This window comes from Mustelus asterias, chromosome 12, assembly GCF_964213995.1.
Source record: "Mustelus asterias chromosome 12, sMusAst1.hap1.1, whole genome shotgun sequence".
Classification (NCBI taxonomy): Eukaryota; Metazoa; Chordata; class Chondrichthyes; order Carcharhiniformes; family Triakidae; genus Mustelus; species Mustelus asterias.
The window spans coordinates 1151031-1168903 of NC_135812.1; the positions used below are offsets into that span (position 1 = coordinate 1151031).

General features: G+C 45.5%; 1 protein-coding gene across 26 annotated transcripts in view; it reads left to right on the forward strand.

Moving 5' to 3' along the window:
• ncor1 (nuclear receptor corepressor 1) overlaps positions 1-17873 on the forward strand; it is a 376647-nt gene that overhangs the window by 319363 nt on the left and 39411 nt on the right. For all 26 annotated transcript variants that reach the window (XM_078224546.1, XM_078224545.1, XM_078224544.1 and 23 more), the window contains 4 exons: positions 202-390; positions 467-607; positions 9200-9334; positions 13132-13297. In XM_078224546.1, coding sequence (XP_078080672.1) covers positions 202-390; positions 467-607; positions 9200-9334; positions 13132-13297 — 631 coding nt within the window. The remainder of the gene's footprint in view (positions 1-201; positions 391-466; positions 608-9199; positions 9335-13131; positions 13298-17873) is intronic.

Below are 17873 nucleotides of genomic sequence, written 5' to 3' on the forward strand. Positions count from 1 at the left end.
TCCTGTTATTGCAGGTGTGAGTGTTGTGAACACATTAGTTCAGTGATTGTGACTGCACGATACAGGGACAGAATATTAGCCAGCCTCCCCTAGTCCAGTGTAAATTACATTGTGTTGCATTGATCAGTGAAAGCAGGTTGCTGCTGTGGCAGGCAGCTATAGTGTCCTTGTTCTGATGTTCTCCCTTGCTTCTCCTTTCAGCTTACCTGTTTCCCCGACAACTTTCTCCTAATCCCAGTTACTCAAGTCACTACCAGCTGTACGCAATGGAGAATACACGGCAGACCATCCTCAACGATTACATTACTTCCCAACAAATGCAGGTCATCACCAAGCCAGATGGCACCAGGGGAATGTCACCAAGTGTCCCCTATGCTGCTGGATCCAGAGGTGAGATCCTGTTTGTTTGTTCATTACATTAAACTCTATTTTGAATTCTGAACTAATGAAAGTGCCTGAATTTCAGCAATTATCGAATTGGGGCCAGTGTCGCACACAATACTAGTGCCAGGTGGAAGCAGTACCCCTCCTATGGACAGAATAACCTACATCCCAGGGAACCAAGCCCCTTACCCAGGAAGATACAACCACTCCCCTATATCACCAGGTAAGAATACTATCTGGGATATTACCAGCTGAACCTTTTAACCAATTGTGACTGAATTTCATATCAATTAAAACAACAATGACAGGGGATAGTACTATTTGACCTTGTACTAACTTGGTCAAAACCTTAAGAGCCTGAGGGGTATTGACAGGGTGGATGTGGAGAGGATGTTTCCTCTTGTGGAAGTATCTAGAACTAATGGTCACTGTTTAAAAATTAATTGCTCATTTAAGACAGAGCTGAGGAGAATTGTTTTTGCTCTCACGGGGGCATGAGTCTCTGGATCTCTTCCTTAAACACAGTAAGAAGTTTAACAACACCAGGTTAAAGTCCAACAGGGTTATTTGGTAGCAAAAGCCACAAGCTTTCAGAGCCTTAAGCTCCTTCAGGTGAGTGGGAATTCTGTTCACAAACAGGGCATATAAACACACAAACTCAATATACAGAATAATGGTTGGAATGTGAATACTTACAGCTAATCAAGTCTTAAAGGTACAAACAATGTGAGTGGAGAGAGCATTAAGACAGGTTAAAGAGGTGTGTATTGTCTCCAGACAGGACAGCCAGGGAGACGCTGCAAGTCCAGGCAAGCTGTGGGGATTACAGATAGTGTGACATGAACCCAATATCCCGGTTGAGGCCGTCCTCATGTGTGCGGAACTTGGCTATCAGTTTCTGCTCAGCAACTCTGCGCCATCGTGTGTCGTGAAGGCCGCCTTGGAGAGCGCTTACCCGAATATCAGAGGCCGAATACCCATGACTGCTGAAGTGCTCCTCAACAGGAAGAGAACAGTCTTGGTGTTCATTTATCCGTTGTCGCAGCGTCTGCATGGTTTCCCCCATGTACCATGCCTCGGGACATCCTTTCCTGCAGCGTATCAGGTAGACAACGTTGGCCGAGTTGCAAGAGTATGTACCGTGTACCTGGTGGATAGTGTTCTCATGTGAGATGATGGCATCTGTGTCGATGATCCAGCACGTCTTGCAGAGGTTGCTGTGGCAGGGTTGTGTGGTGTTGTGGTCACTGTTCTCCTGAAGGCTGGGTAGTTTGCTGCGGATAATGGTTTGTGTTTGGCAAACACACCTGGCCGTCCCATTGTATCGGGCAATGAGGCCCTGTGCGAGAACCTCTCCGGCTATGTCGAGGGCATCCTGAAACCCATTGTACAAAGAACCCCCAGCTTTTGTCGCGACACTACGGACTTCCTACAGAAACTCGGCACACATGGAGCAGTTGAACCAGGAGCGCTCCTCGTCACAATGGATGTCTTGGCACTCTACACCAGCATCCCCCACGATGATGGCATTGCTGCAACGGCCTCAGTACTCAACGCCGACAACTGCCAGTTTCCAGATGCAATTTTCAACTCATCTGCTTCATCCTGGACCACAGTATCTTCACCTTCAACAACCAGTTCTTCATCCAGACACACAGAACAGCCATGGGGACCAAATTCGCACCTCAATATGCCAACATCTTCATGCACAGGTTCGAACAAGACTTCTTCACCACACCGGACCTTCAACCGATGCTATACACTAGATACATCGATGACATTTTCTTCCTTTGGACTCATAGTGAACAATCACTGAAACAACTCTATGATGACATCAACAAGTTCCATCCCACCATCAGACTCACCATGGACTACTCTCCGGAATCGGTTGCATTCTTGGACACACGCATCTCCATTAAGGACGGTCACCTCAGCACCTCACCGTACCGCAAGCCCACGGATAACCTCACGATGCTCCACTTCTCCAGCTTCCACCCTAAACAAGAAGCCATCCCCTACGGACAAGCCCTCCGTATACACAGGATCTGCTCGGATGAGGAGGATTGCAACAGACACCTCCAGGCGCTGAAAGATGCCCTCATAACAAGTGGATATGGTGCTCGACTCATCGATCGACAGTTCCGACGTGCCACAGCGAAAAACTGCACCGACCTCCTCAGAAGACAAACACGGGACATGGTGGACAGAGTACCCTTCGTCGTCCAGTACTTCCCCGGAGCGGAGAAGCTACGGCATCTCCTCCGGAGCCTTCAACATGTCATTGATGAAGACGAACATCTCGCCAAGGCCATCCCCACACCCCCACTTCTTGCCTTCAAACAACCGCACAACCTCAAACAGACCATTGTCCGCAGCAAACTACCCAGTCTTCAGGAGAACAGTGACCACGACACCACACAACCCTGCCACAGCAACCTCTGCAAGACGTACCGGATCATCGACACGAATGCCATCATCTCACTTGAGAACACCATCATCCAAGTACACGGTACCTACTCTTGCAACTTGGCCAACGTTGTCTACCTGATACGCTGCAGGAAAGGATGTCCCGAGGCATGGTACATTGGGGAAACCATGCAGACGCTGCGACAACGGATGAATGAACACCGCTCGACAATCACCAGGCAAGACTGTTCTTTTCCTGTTGGGGAGCACTTCAGCGGTCACGGGCATTCGGCCTCTGATATTTGGGTAAGCGTTCTCCAAGGCGGCCTTCACGACACACGACAGCGCATAGTCACTGAGCAGAAACTGATAGCCAAGTGCCGCACACATGAGGACGGCCTCAACCGGGATCTTGGGTTCATGTCACACTATTTGTGACCCCCACAGCTTGCCTGGACCTGCAGAGTCTCGCTGGCTGTCCTGTCTGGAGACAATACGCATCTCTTTAACCTGTCTTAATGCTCTCTCCACTCACATTGTTTGCACCTTAAAGACTTGATTAGCTGTAAGTATTCGCATTCCAACTATTATTCATGTAAATTGAGTCTGTGTCTTTATATGCCCTGTTTGTGAACAGAATTCCCACTCACCTGAAGAAGGGGCTTGGAGCTCCGAAAGCTTGTGTGGCTTTTGCTACCAAATAAACCTGTTAGACTTTAACCTGGTGTTGTTAAACTTCTTACTGTGTTTACCCGAGTCCAACGCCGGCATCTCCACATCATCTCTTCCTTAAAAGCAGTGGAAGCAGAATCTTTCAATATTTTGTGGCTGAGTCAGATTGATTCTTGATTAACAAGGGGGTGAAAGGCTATCAGGAGTAGGCAGGAATGTGGGGTGAGGTTACAATCCAATCAGCCATTATCTTACTGCATGGCAGAGCAGGTTCAAAAGACGGAGTGGTTTACTTCCATTCCTAACTTGTATGTGTGTATGTACAAGCTCATTATATACACACTGATCAATAAATACAGCAGTTTGCTGAGATAGATAAATAGTGAAACGTCCTCATAGAACATAGAACAGTGCAGGCCCTTCGGCCCACGATGTTGTGCCGAACCTTTTCCGAAACCAAGATCAAGCTATCCCACTCCCTATCATCCTGGTGTGCTCCATGTGCCTATCCAATAACCGCTTGAAAGTTCCAAAAGTGTCCGACTCCACTATCACTGCAGGCAGTCCATTCCACACCCCAACCACTCTCTGAGTAAAGAACCTACCTCGTACATCCCTCCTATATCTCCCACCACGAACCTTATAGTTATGCCCCCTAGTAACAGCTACATCCACCCGAGGAAATAGTCTCTGAATGTCCACTCTATCTATCCCCCTCATCATCTTATAAACCTCTATTATGTCGCCTCTCAACCTCCTCCGCTCTAAAGAGAAAAGCCCCAGCTCCCTCAACCTTTCCTCATAAGACCTACCCTCCAAACCAGGCAGCATCCTGGTAAATCTCCTTTGCACTCTCTCCAGTGCTTCCACATCCTTCTTATAGTGAGGTGACCAGAACTGCACACAATATTCCAAATGTGGTCTCCCCAAGGTCCTGTACAGTTGCAGCATAACCCCACGGCTCTTAAACTCAAACCCCCTGTTAATAAATGCTAACACACTATAGGCCTTCTTCACGGCTCTACCCACTTGAGTGGCAACCTTCAGAGATCTGTGGATATGGACCCCAAGATCTCTCTGTTCCTCCACATTCCTCAGAACCCTACCTTTGACCCTGTAATCCGCATTCAAATTTGTCCTACCAAAATGAATCATCTCGCACTTATCAGAGTTAAACTCCATCTACCATTTTTCGGCCCAGCTCTGCATCCTATCAATGTCCCTTTGCAGCCTACAACAGCCCTCCACCTCATCCACGACTCCACCAATCTTGGTGTCATCTGCAAATTTACTGATCCACCTTCAGCCCCCTCCTCCAAGTCATTTCTAAAAATCACAAGTAACAGAGGATCCAGCACTGATCCTTGTGGTACAGCGCTGGTAACTGGTCTCCAGTCTGAAAATTTTCCATCCACCATCACCCTCTGTCTTCTATGAGATACAGTAAGAGTTTTAACAACACCAGGTTAAAGTCCAACAGGTTTATTTGGTAGCAAATGCCATTTATATACCAAATAAACAGGCCGGCATCTCCACATTATGACTTCTATGAGATAACCAGTTACTTATTCAATCGGCCAAATTTCCCTCTATCCCACACCTCCTTACTTTCTTCATGAGCCGACCATGGGGGAACTTATCAAACGCCTTACTAAAACCCATGTATATGACATCAACTGCTCTACCTTCATCGACACACTTAGTTACCTCCTCAAAAAATTCAATCAAATTTGTGAGACAAGACTTACCCTTCACGAATCCGTGTTGACTATCCCGGATTAAGCTGCATCTTTCTAAATGGTCGTAAATCCTATCCCTCAGGACATTTTCCATTAACTTACCGACCACCGAAGTAAGACTAACCGGCCTATAATTACCAGGGTCATTCCTATTTCCTTTCTTGAACAGAGGAACATTCGTCACTCTCCAGTCCTCTGGCACTATCCCCGTGGATAGTGAGGACCCAAAGATCAAATCCAAAGGCTCTGCAATCTCATCCCTTGCCTCCCAAAGAATACTAGGATAGATCTCATCTGGCCCAGGGGACTTATCAACCTTAAAGTTTTTCAAAATTGCTAATACATCTTCCCTCAGAACATCTGCCTCCTCCAGCCTAACAGCCTGTATCACACTCTCATCCTCAAAAACATGGCCCCTCTCCTTGGTGAACACTGAAGAAAAGTATTCATTCATCGCCTCTCCTATCCCTTCTGACTCCATGCACAAGTTCCCACTACTGTCCTTGACCGGCCCTAACCTCACCCTGGTCATTCTTTTATTCCTCACACAAGAGTAAAACCTTGGGGTTTTCCTTGATCCGACCCGCCAAGGACTTCTCATGTCCCCTCCTAGCTCTCCTAAGCCCTTTTTTCAGCTCATTCCTTGCTAACGTGTAACCCTCAATGGACCCAACTGAACCTTGTTTTCTCATCCTTACATACTTCCTTCTTCCTCTTGACAAGACATTCAACCTCTTTTGTGAACCATGGTTCCCTCACTCGGCCATTTCCTCCCTGCCTGACAGGGACATACCTATCAAGGACACACAGTATTTGTTCCTTGAACAAGCTCCACTTTTCATTTGTGCCTTTCCCTGACAGTTTCTGTTCCCATCTTATGCTCCCTAATTCTTGCCTAATTGCATCATAATTACCTCTTCCCCAATTATAAACCTTGCCCTGCCGTATGGCCCTATCCCTCTCCATTGCAATAACGAAAGACACCGAATTGTGGTCGCTATCTCCAAAGTGCTCTCCCACAACCAAATCTAACACTTGGCCCGGTTCATTTCCCAGTACCAAATCCAATGTGGCCCCACCTCTTATATCGGCCTATCCACATATTGTGTCAGGAAACCCTCCTGCACACACTGTACAAAAACTGCTCCATCCGAACTATTCGACCTATAAAGGTTCCAATCAATATTTGGAAAGTTAAAGTCACCCATGACAACTACCCTGTGACCTCCACACCTATCCATAATCTGCTTTGCAATTTCTTCCTCCACATCTCTATTACTATTTGGGGGCCTATAGTAAACTCCTAACAACGTGATCGCTCCTTTCCTATTTCTAACTTCAGCCCATATTACCTCAGTAGGCAAATCCTCCTCAAACTGCCTTTCTGCCGCCGTTAAACTATCCATGATTAACAATGCTACTCCACCACTTCTTTTACCAGCTTCCCTACTCTTACTGAAACATCTATAACCCGGAACTTCCAACAATCATTCCTGTCCCTGTTCTAACCATGTCTCCGTAATGGCCACAACATCGTAGTCCCAACACCTAAACACAATCATTATTCATTTCTCCAAAGGGAAAGTTGAATATTCAGTCTCCTGTTTAAATGAGAGGCCACAATCCTTTATGAGGGATGGGGAGAAATTCTACATTAAAGAACAGCAGCTATGATATAGGATATACTGATGTTAATAGCTCATAAAAGCCCCTCCAACATCTACAAGTTTGGAATACACAGCAATATTCACCAATTGCTTCTGTCAGGATGCTGGACCTGGACCCCAAGTTATATTATGAAGCCAGGTTAGACCCCAACATTTCCTTTCTTTTTGGCATAAATGTGAGGATAGGCTATTTATCTCCAGGAGTGACAATGTATGGATCTTTTATAGTAAAACAAACTTTATTTAATAACACAGTTTAAATATAACTCTAACAAATGAAGCAACTTAACCATTAACAGTTGAACAATATTTAAAAATGAAAGGAAGCAACCTAATTTCTAGCTTATGACTGTTCCAGTTTCAAATAAGCCCCATTCATGCATAGATCAACACCACTTTTAAATAAATACAGTTAGCAAACCCAGGATACTTGATATAAATTATGTTAATAGTCTAGAAGCTTTCAGAGAGATTTTGTGGAGAGTGTTCTCAGGAACAGCCTGACTTTAGCAGACCTCCCACAGCAACTGCTTACTTTTTCCCTGCTACAGATCTAGCTCTGCACATTATCACATGACCCAGTCAATCAACTTCTTGGCAAATCTTTTGTGTAAACAAAACTCCATTAGCTCTATCAAAGTAATAAATTCCAAGCTGAAATGAATAATTAACTTGCTTTTACAACCATTGAGCTAAATGTTTCCCAGACACACCGACTGACTGTAGAATAAAGCTGAATTTTGAAATTCCCCATAAACATAAACAAATGTTCATATCAATTAAACGATCATCACACTTTGTTGAGTGCAGTGGAACAACTCAATACCATCCAGAAGAATAAAAGCAAACTACTGCAGATGCTGGTAATCTGAAATACAAACAGAAAATATTAGAAAAACTGCAAGTCTGGCAGCATCTGTGGAGAGAGAAACAGGTTTAGCCTTTTTGAGTTTGTATGACTTTTCTTCAGAGCGATCCAAAAGGAAGCTGTTTTCTGGATTGATGTCCCTGGATTCTGTATCCATCCCCTCCTCCACTGGCACAACGTGGCTGCAGATTGTATGACTTAATAAAAGCACTGCAATCACTCAGTTACCATGCTAACTTTAACAGCTCCCCCCTTCACCTCCCAATTCCTCTCTAAACCACACCCAATCCTGACTTGGACATATATCGCCAGTCATTTGTAGCCACTTGGTCAGTATCTTGGGATTTCCCCTCCCCTGTGAGAGCACCTTCACCAAGTAGGCTGCAGCAGTTCAAGGAGAAGGTACATCAGCACCACCAACTTCTCAGGCAACAAGGCAATGGATGATAAATGCCACCAGCACCAACATTCCAGCAATTCCCAACAACAAAGACAGGTTTTTAAAAAGCTGTTTCTGAATTCACCCAGTTGTGGGTACTTGTTTTAAAGGAGTTATTTTCTTCCATGTGTATTTTTGTGTGAGCTTTCACTTCCCAGTTTAACTGGTCCAAGGTCCCAGCAAATGAAGTTATGGAGACCACGCTGTTATCTGGTCTATTAGTCAGCTCTGCCGCATGATACAGGGGAACCTGCACTGAGGCCCCACTGCCTTTTATGTGCACAGAACAGCCAGTGACTGATCCGAGCTCAAAGAATATTGGATGTAGGAGATGGCGGCACTCAGCCACACTGTTATCTGCTTGAACAGCAGATGTATAGCAAAGATTGTAGACAAAGAGGTGGGCAAAGGTTAGAAGACATTGTACCCTGTGCCAGGGAACAAAGAGCCCGTGTAGAGAGAGGAGAGTACCGAGTTTGTACAAGGTGGAAGTTGTCAGGTGGGAATCCAACAAGAAGTTGAATCCAGAAATAACCAGAGGTGTGAATGGTGTTTGGCGAGCTCAAAACTAGATGATAAAATTGAGAATCCTCAACAAGACTGAAAATAGAGGAAATCACCAACCAACTACTCACAAGCTGGGAAGCAGAGAATGTGCATGTTAGTTAATCCTGTATCCAAAAAAAAACAGCTGGACAAATATATGGGGTGGAAATTGAAATATTTAATAATTAAATATAAGGCTATCTTAGTTTTTGTCATATTGTTCTTAGATCCAGAGAGAAACTTTGCAGAACCTAAAGTTCACGATTAAATTTAGAGGTTGACTTTGTGGCAGTGAAGAGTGTACGTGTCTGGGTAAGAGGAATAGAGCAGGCAGCTGCAGTGGGCTGGCATTCCGCTCTTCAACTGAAAAGAGAAGGCTGCCTGTCGCAGGAAATTCCATTTCCATTTTTCTGCAGTTAAATTCCGCAAGTGGTAAGAATGCAAATTTCAACATTTTTATTTGTTTTCTTTCCTGCAGGTCACCCAGCACATTTATCCGCCTCCGTAGAGCGTGAAAGGGAGAAAGAGCGGGAGAGGGAACAGAGGGAACGGGAACAGAGGGAAAGGGAGAGATTGGCTGTAACAACGTGTGACCTGTCTTATCTGAGAGCAGGTGAGTAATTCCATTCTGACCCTGCATTTGTAAACAAACAATTTATTTAGCAGCAGTAAATGAGGCAGCCCAGTGTGTCAGATGGATAGAAAGCTGGTTAGCAGATAGGAAGCAAAGGGTTGGCATAAATGGGTCTTTTTCTGATTGGCAGTCAGTGACTAGTGGGGTTCCGCAGGGATCTGTACTAGGACCCCAACTGTTCACATTATATATTAATGGTTTGGACGAAGGAACTAAATGTATTATCTCCAAATTTGTAGATGACACAAAGTTGGGTGGAAGGGTGAGCTGTGAGGAGGATGCAGAGATGCTTCAGCATGATTTGGACAGGCTGAGTGTGTGGGCATCTGCATGGCAGATGCAGTATAATGTGGATAAATGTGAGGTTATCCACTTTGGTAGCAATAATAGGAAGACATTATTACTTGAATGGGTGTAAATTGAGAGAGGCGGATACTCAGCGAGACCTTGGAGTCCTCGTGCATTAGTCACTGAAAGTAAGCGCGCAGGTACAGCAGGCAGTAAAGAAGGCAAATGGTATGTTGGCCTTCATAGGGAGAGGATTTGAGTATAGGGATAGGGATGTTTTGCTGCAATTGGGGACAGCATGGTGGCACAGTGGTTAGCACTGCTGTCACACAGCTCCAGGGACCAGGGTTCGATTCCTGGCTTGGGTCACTGTCTGTGTGGAGTTTGTACATCCTCCCCGTGTCTGCATGGGTTTCCTCTGGGTTCTCTGGTTTCCTCCCACAGTCCAAAGATGTGCGGGTTACGTTGATTGGCTATGCTAAATTGCCGCTTAGTGTCCCAGGATGTGAAGGTTAGAGGGATTAGTGGGATAAATGTGTGGTGTTGTAGGGATAGGGCCTGGGGTGGGATTGTTGTTGGTGCAGACACGATGGGCTGAATGGCCTCCTTCTGCACTCCATGGTTTCTATGTTTCTATGTATAGGATAGACAGAAACGCCATTGGGAACAATGTTGCTGAGGGCATTGGTAAGGCCACACCTGAAGTATTGTGAGCAGTTTTGGTGTCCATATCTGAAGAAGGAAGTTCTTGCTATAGAGGGAGTACAGCGAAGGTTTACCAGGCTGATTCCTGGGATGGTAGGGCTGTCATATGAGGAAAGACTAAATCGGTTAGGATTTATATTCACTGTAGTTTAGAAGAGTGAGAGGGTTAGACAGGATAGATTCAGAAAAAATGTTCCCAATGGTGGGTGGAGTCCAGAACTAGGGGTTTGAGTTTAAGGGGTAAACATTTTCAAGGTGAGGAGAAATTTCTTCACCCAGAGTCGGGCAATACAGCAGGATATAAATAGGCTGGAAAATTGGGCGGAGAGGTGGCAGATGGAGTTTAATCCGGATAAATGCGAAGTGATGCATTTTGGAAGAAATAATGTAGGGAGGAGTTATACAATAAATGGCAGAGTCATCAGGGGTATAGAAACACAGAGGGACCTAGGTGTGCAAGTCCACAAATCCTTGAAGGTGGCAACACAGGTGGAGAAGGTGGTGAAGAAGGCATATGGTATGCTTGCCTTTATAGGACGGGGTATAGAGTATAAAAGCTGGAATCTGATGATGCAGCTGTATAGAACGCTGGTTAGGCCACATTTGGAGTACTGCGTCCAGTTCTGGTCGCCGCACTACCAGAAGGACGTGGAGGCATTGGAGAGAGTGCAGAGAAGGTTTACCAGGATGTTGCCTGGTATGGAGGGTCTTAGCTATGAGGAGAGATTGGGTAGACTGGGGTTGTTCTCCTTGGAAAGACGGAGAATGAGGGGAGATCTAATAGAGGTGTACAAGATTATGAAGGGTATAAATAGGGTGAACAGTGGGAAGCTTTTTCCCAGGTCGGAGGTGACGATCACGAGGGGTCACGGGCTCAAGCTGAGAGGGGCGAAGTATAACTTAGATATCAGAGGGACGTTTTTTACACAGAAGGTGGTGGGGGCCTGGAATGCGCTGCCAAGTAGGGTGGTGGAGGCAGGCACGCTGACATTGTTTAAGACTTACCTGGATAGTCACATGAGCAGCCTGGGAATGGAGGGATACAAACGATTGGTCTAGTTGGACCAAGGAGCAGCACAGGCTTGGAGGGCCGAAGGGCCTGTTTCCTGTGCTGTACTGTTCTTTGTTCTTTGTTCAGAGGGTGGTGAATGTGTGGAATTCACTCTCACAGGATGTAGATGAGGCCAAAACATCATCTGATTTCAAGAAGAAATTAGCTATAGCTCTTGGGGCTAAAAGGGTCGAGGGATATGGGAGGAAGGGGGGTCTGGATATTGAATTTGATGATCAGCCATGATCAAGATGAATAGCGGAGCAGGCTCGAAGGGCCAAATGGCCTACTCCTGCTTCTAGTTTCCATGTTCGCAGAGCAACTCTTGGATGCTGATACAGGGTCTGTTGAGACAGAGTATGGTCAATGTCTGTATTCTGCCACTCTATCCAATTCCTGGTCTTTTTGGTAAATGAAAGAAGCATCTTTTTTTTCGGCACTGCCAGCCCTCAGCTTCTGCCCAGAAAAATTGCCAGCCAGTTTCTCAAAAAGCAAAGTACAGCAAAGGAACAGGCCCTTCGGCCCTCTAAGCCTGTGCTGATCATGATGCCCTAACTAAACTAAAGAAAAAACCTTCTGATCTTACTCAGTCCGTATCTCTCTATTCCCCCCCTATTCATGCACCCATCCAGATGCCTCTTAAATGTTGCTAATGTGCCTGCTTCCACCACCTCCTCTGGCAGCGCGTTCCAGGCGCCCACCACTCTCTGTGAGAAAAACATCCCCCGCACATCTCCCTTAAACTTTCCCCCTCTCACCTTGAACCTGTGCCCCCATTCTATGTGTTAATGTGGGACAGTGATGAAGGGAATGGCTGGCATTCTGCAGCTGGAGCTGCACTTTACTCATTTTCTGATTTTCTCTGTGTTTAATCCCGGTGTACAGGCCACGATTATTCACCCCCAATCACAGACAGAGTATGATGGACCCAGTGTACATTCAGAGTATGATGGACCCAGTGTACATTCAGGGTACAAGATAAAAGCAAATTACTGCAGATGCTGGAATCTAAAACCAAAAGAGAAAGTGCTGGAAAATCTCAGCAGGTCTGGCAGCATCTGTAAGGAGAGAAAAGAGCTGATGTTTTGAATCCAGATGACTCTTTGTCAAAGCATATGGGGTCCATCATACTCTGAATGTACACTGGGGTCCATCGTACTCTGAATATATACTGGAGTCCACTCTGTCTGTGAATGAGTGCACCACAGTGTACATTAAGAGTACGATGAACCCGAGGGTACATTAAGAGTACGATGGACCCCAGGGTATTCCTTACCTGGATAGTCACATGAGCAGCCTGGGAATGGAGGGATACAAACGATTGGTCTAGTTGGACCAAGGAGCGGCACAGGCTTGGAGGGCCGAAGGGCCTGTTTCCTGTGCTGTACTGTTCTTTGTTCTTTGGTACATTCAGAGTACGATGGGCCCCAGTGTACATTCAGAGTACGATGGGCCCCAGGGTACATTCAGAGTACAATGGGCCCCAGGGTACATTCAGTGTGCGATGGACCCCAGGGTACATTCAGAGTACGATGGGCCCCAGGGTACATTCAGTCTGCGATGGACCCCAGGGTACATTCAGTCTGCGATGGACCCCAGGGTACATTCAGTGTATGATGGACTTTGTTGCACTGCTCATTTAGCCACAATTGATAAAATTCTGTTTTTCTTATCCACAAAAGGGCAAAGTAAAATTTTAAAGAGCAAATGTTCCTGTTTGATTTTTATGCAGGTCCTGAACAGGCCAGTAGACCGAGTAGCCATGGATATGTCCGTTCTCCATCGCCATCAGTACGAACACAAGAGACCATCTTACAGCAGCGACCCAGTATATTCCAGGGAGCCAACGGCAAGGGGGTTATAACTTCACTGGATGCAGCTACACAGTCTCGGATAATGTATGTTTAAAGTTTATATTGAAGCTTTTTTATATTTGCCCTGTGGGGAAATCATTGCGAATGAAGCAAAGACCAATCCTGTCATTAACCACCTTTGTTTTCCACCTTCAACTCCTCTATTCAGTAAATATGATGCACCTTTGCAGAGTTGTGATTGTAGCTCTTGCCATTTACAAAATGTTCCCTCCAGGTGAAGCCTGTCACTCAGATACAACCAATTTCTATTTGCTGTAAATGGTGTGTTGAATTCCTATGTCAGGAGAAGGGAGGGAGAGTAAAAAGAGGAGAATGACAGACCAGTTTGCCTGACATCAGTGGTAGCGAAGAGTCAATTATAAAAGATGTGATAAGAGAACATTGTTAAGCATACTTACAAATGGAATTCTTTGAGGATGTAACTAGAAGACCAGATAAGGGTGAACCAATGGATGTGGCGTATTTGGACTTTCAGAATCATGTCCCACTTAAGAGTTTAGTGAGCAACATTAAAGTGCAAAGGATAGGGAATTGATCAAGAATTATTTGACAGATAGGAAACAGTGAGAATAAATGGGTCTTTTTCCAAGTGGCAGGCATGTGACTAGTGGGGACCGCAGAGATCAGTGCTTGGACTCAATATATTTAAATGACCTGGATGAGTAAATCAAATATAACATTTACAAGTTTGCTGATTACACAAAACTGGGCGGAATAATGAGTGGTGAGGAGGATGTTAAGAGGCTTCAAGTTGAATGAGTGGAAACACATGGCAAATGCTGCACAATGTGACTAAATGTGAAGTTATCCACTTTGGTGTGAAAAACAGAAAGGAAGCTTCCCAATGTCCTGTCATTCAATAAATACTCCCTCGCCTTGTTTCTTCTTTCAAAGTGCATCACCTCGCACTTACCTGAGTTAAGTACAATCAGCCTGCCCATCTGACCAACCCATCTGAACTTCCTGTAACCTACAATCTTCTTCTTCACTATTAACCACCCTACCAATCTTGGTGTCATCTTCAAACTTGCTCAGTGTTCCCACCACTTTATCATCTATATCATTTATGTATATTACAAAAAATACCAGTCCCAGTACTGTTTCTTATGGTGCATCACTGGACACTGACCTCCAGTCACTCTACCACCCTTCTTGAAAAGTGGGACCATATTAGCCCTTCCCCAGTCCTCTGGAACTCCCCCCGTGGCCAGAGAGGAATTAAAAATTTGTGTCAGAGCCCCTGCAATTTCCTGCCTCGCCTCCCACAGCAACCTGGGATACAATTGATCCGAGTCAGGGAATTTGTCAATTTCTAAGACTGCCAGAGCCTCCAATACCTCCCCATTTCCAAACTGTGTCAGCTCCTTTCCCTGAATTCTGTACCTACATTCTCCTTTTCCTGAGTGAAGATTGTCCTGTGGCTTCACACACAGATTGCCCCTCGGCCTCTAATGGGCCTGACTCTTTCCCTGGTTAACCTCTTCCCTTTAATGTATTTATAAAATATTTTAGGATTCTTCCTAATCCTGTTCGCAAGTCCTTTCTCACGCCCCCTTTTTGCTCTTCTAATTGCTTTCTTAAGTTTCCTCTTTTCCTCTCGGGCCAGAGCTGAATTGCTCCCTTTAGACTGGCAAAATGCCTTTTTCTTCTTCCTCCTCCAGTCCTGAATTGTCCCAAACATCCAGGGTTCTCTGATCTTATTGCTCCTACATTTCCCCTGAAAGGGTACATGTTGAACCTGTACTCTCCCCAGCTCCTATTAGAATGCCCTGCACTGCTCTGCTGTAGACTTACCCGCAAGGAGCTGTTCCCAGTCACCTTTGGCCAGATTCTGCCTTATTTAAAAAATCTGTCTTCCCCAATCTCAAAGCACCTTTTGCAGACCATCTTTCTCCTTGTCCACCACAAATTTGAACCATACCGTGTTGTGGTCGCTGTCACTAAAATCATAGAATCAAACAGTGCAGAAGAGGCCCTTCAGCCCATCGAGTCTGCACTGACACATTAGAAACACCTGAACACCCACCTAATGCCATCTGCCAGCACTTGGCCCATAGCCCTGAATGTTATGATGTATCAAGTGCTCATCCAGATACTTTTTAAAGGATGTGAGGCATCCCGCCTCCATCACCCTCCCAGGCAGCGCATTCCAGACCGTCACCACCCTCTGGGTAAAAAGCTTTTTCTCACATCCCCCCTAAACCTCCTGCCCCTCATCTTGAACCTATGTCCCCTCGTAACTGACCCTTCAACTAAGGGAAACAGCTGCTCCTTATTCACTCTGTCCGTGTCTCTCATAATCCTGTACACCTCAATCAGGTCACCTTTCAGTCTTCTCTACTCCAATGAAAGCCTACCCAATCTCTCTTCATAACTTAAATGCTCCATCCCAGGCAGCATCCTGATGAATCTCCTCTGCACCCCCTGCAGTGCAATCACATCCTTCTGATAATGTGGCGACCAGAACTGCACACAGTGCTCTAGCTGTGACCTCACCAAAGTTCCACACAACTCCAACATGACTTCCCTGCTTTTATAACCTATGCTTCGATTGATAAAGGCGAGTGTCCCATGTGCCTTTTTCACCACCCTACTAACATGCCCTTCCACTTTCAGAGATCTGTGGACAAACACGTAAAGGTCCCTTTGTCCCACAGAACTTCCCAGTGTCCTACCATTCATTGAGTACTTCCTTGTTAAATTACTCCTTCCAAAGTGTATCACCTCATACTTTTCAGGGTTAAATTCTATCTGTTCATTTGATCATTCCATCTATATCTTCTTGTAGCCCAAGACACTCCGCCTCACTGTTAACCACCTGGCCAATCTTTGTCATCTGTAAACTTACTAATCCTACCCCCACAAAGTCATCAATGTAATTTATATAAATGACGAATATTAGGAGGCCCAGCACAGATCCCTGTGATATGCCACTGGACACTGGCTTCCAATCACTAAAGCAGCTTCTGTCATCACCCTCTGTCTCCTACAACTGAGCCAATTTTGAATCCACTTTATCAAATTACCCTGTATCCCATGTGAATTTACCTTCTTTATAATATAGTCTCCCATGTGGGACCATGTCAAAGGTTTTGCTGAAACCCATCGAAACTACATCGACTGTACTACCCTCGTCTACACACCTGGTCACCTCCTCAAAAAATTCAATCAAACTTGTTCGGCGTGACCTCCCTCTAACGAAGCCATGCTGACTATCCCTGATCAAGCTTTGTCTCTCCAAGTGATGATAGATGCTCTCCTTCAGACATTTCTCTAGTAGTTTCCCTATCACTGACATGAGACTCACTGGTCTGTAGTTCCCTGGCTTATCTCTACAATAAGAGTTTTAACAACACCAGGTTAAAGTCCAACAGGTTTATTTGGTAGCAAATGCCATTAGCTTTCGGAGCGCTGCTCCTTCATCAGATGGAGTGGATATCTGCTCCATCCACTCCAGATATCCACTCCATCTGACGAAGGAGCAGCGCTCTGAAAGCTAATGGCATTTGCTACCAAATAAACCTGTTGGACTTTAACCTGGTGTTGTTAAAACTCTTACTGTGTTTACCCCAGTCCAACGCCGGCATCTCCACATTATCTCTACAACCCTTCTTAAATAGCGGAACCACATTCTCCAGTTGTCTAACACCTCCCCCGTGATGTGGAGATGCCGGCGTTGGACTGCGGTAAGCACAGTAAGAAGTCTCACAACACCAGGTTATAGTCCAACAGGTTTATTTGGTAGCACAAGCCACAAGCTTTCGGAGCGCTGTTCCTTCATCAGGTGAGTGGGAGTCGTGTTCACGAACAGGGCATATAAAGACACAAACTCAATTTACAAGATAATGGTTGGAATGCGAGCCTCCCCCGTGGCCAGAGAGGAGTTGAAAATTTGGGCCAGAGCCCCAGCAATCTCCTCCCTTGCCTCCCACAGCAGCCTAGGGCGCAATTCATCTGGATCTGGAGATTTATCCACTTAAGGCTGCCAACATCTCCGATACCTTGTCCTTCCCCACTGCCACATTGAATTGTCTTGATCCAGCATTGCGCTATCCCTTGTTGGGCCTTCTACATATTGATACAAAAGCTCCCCTGGATACATTTCAAGAAACCCACCCTCTCTAAGCCCTTAACACTGTGATTATCCCAATTTATGTTGGGAAAGTTAAAATCACCCGATTATTACTCTCATGTACCTCTGTGAAGTGTCCACATATTTGCTCCTCTATTTCCTGCTGACATTTTGGAGGCCTATAACCCACTCCCACTAATATGACTGCCCCCTTTATATTCCTAAGTTCTACCCACAAATGCCTGTTTGAAGACCCTTCCAAGATATGATATCTCTCCTTATTGCAGTAATTGTCTCCTTAATTAATAGTACTACACCACCTCTCTTCTTACACCCTCCTCTGTCACACCTAACAATCCTATACCCTGGAATGTTGAGTTGCCAATCCTGCCCTTCCCTCAACCATGTCTCTGTGATGGCAACAATATCACACTTCCATCTGTCAATCCACACCCTTAACTCATCAGTCTGACTTTTTGCACTCCTAACATTAAAGACCATCCAGCCTTGCCTTATTCTCTTGACATT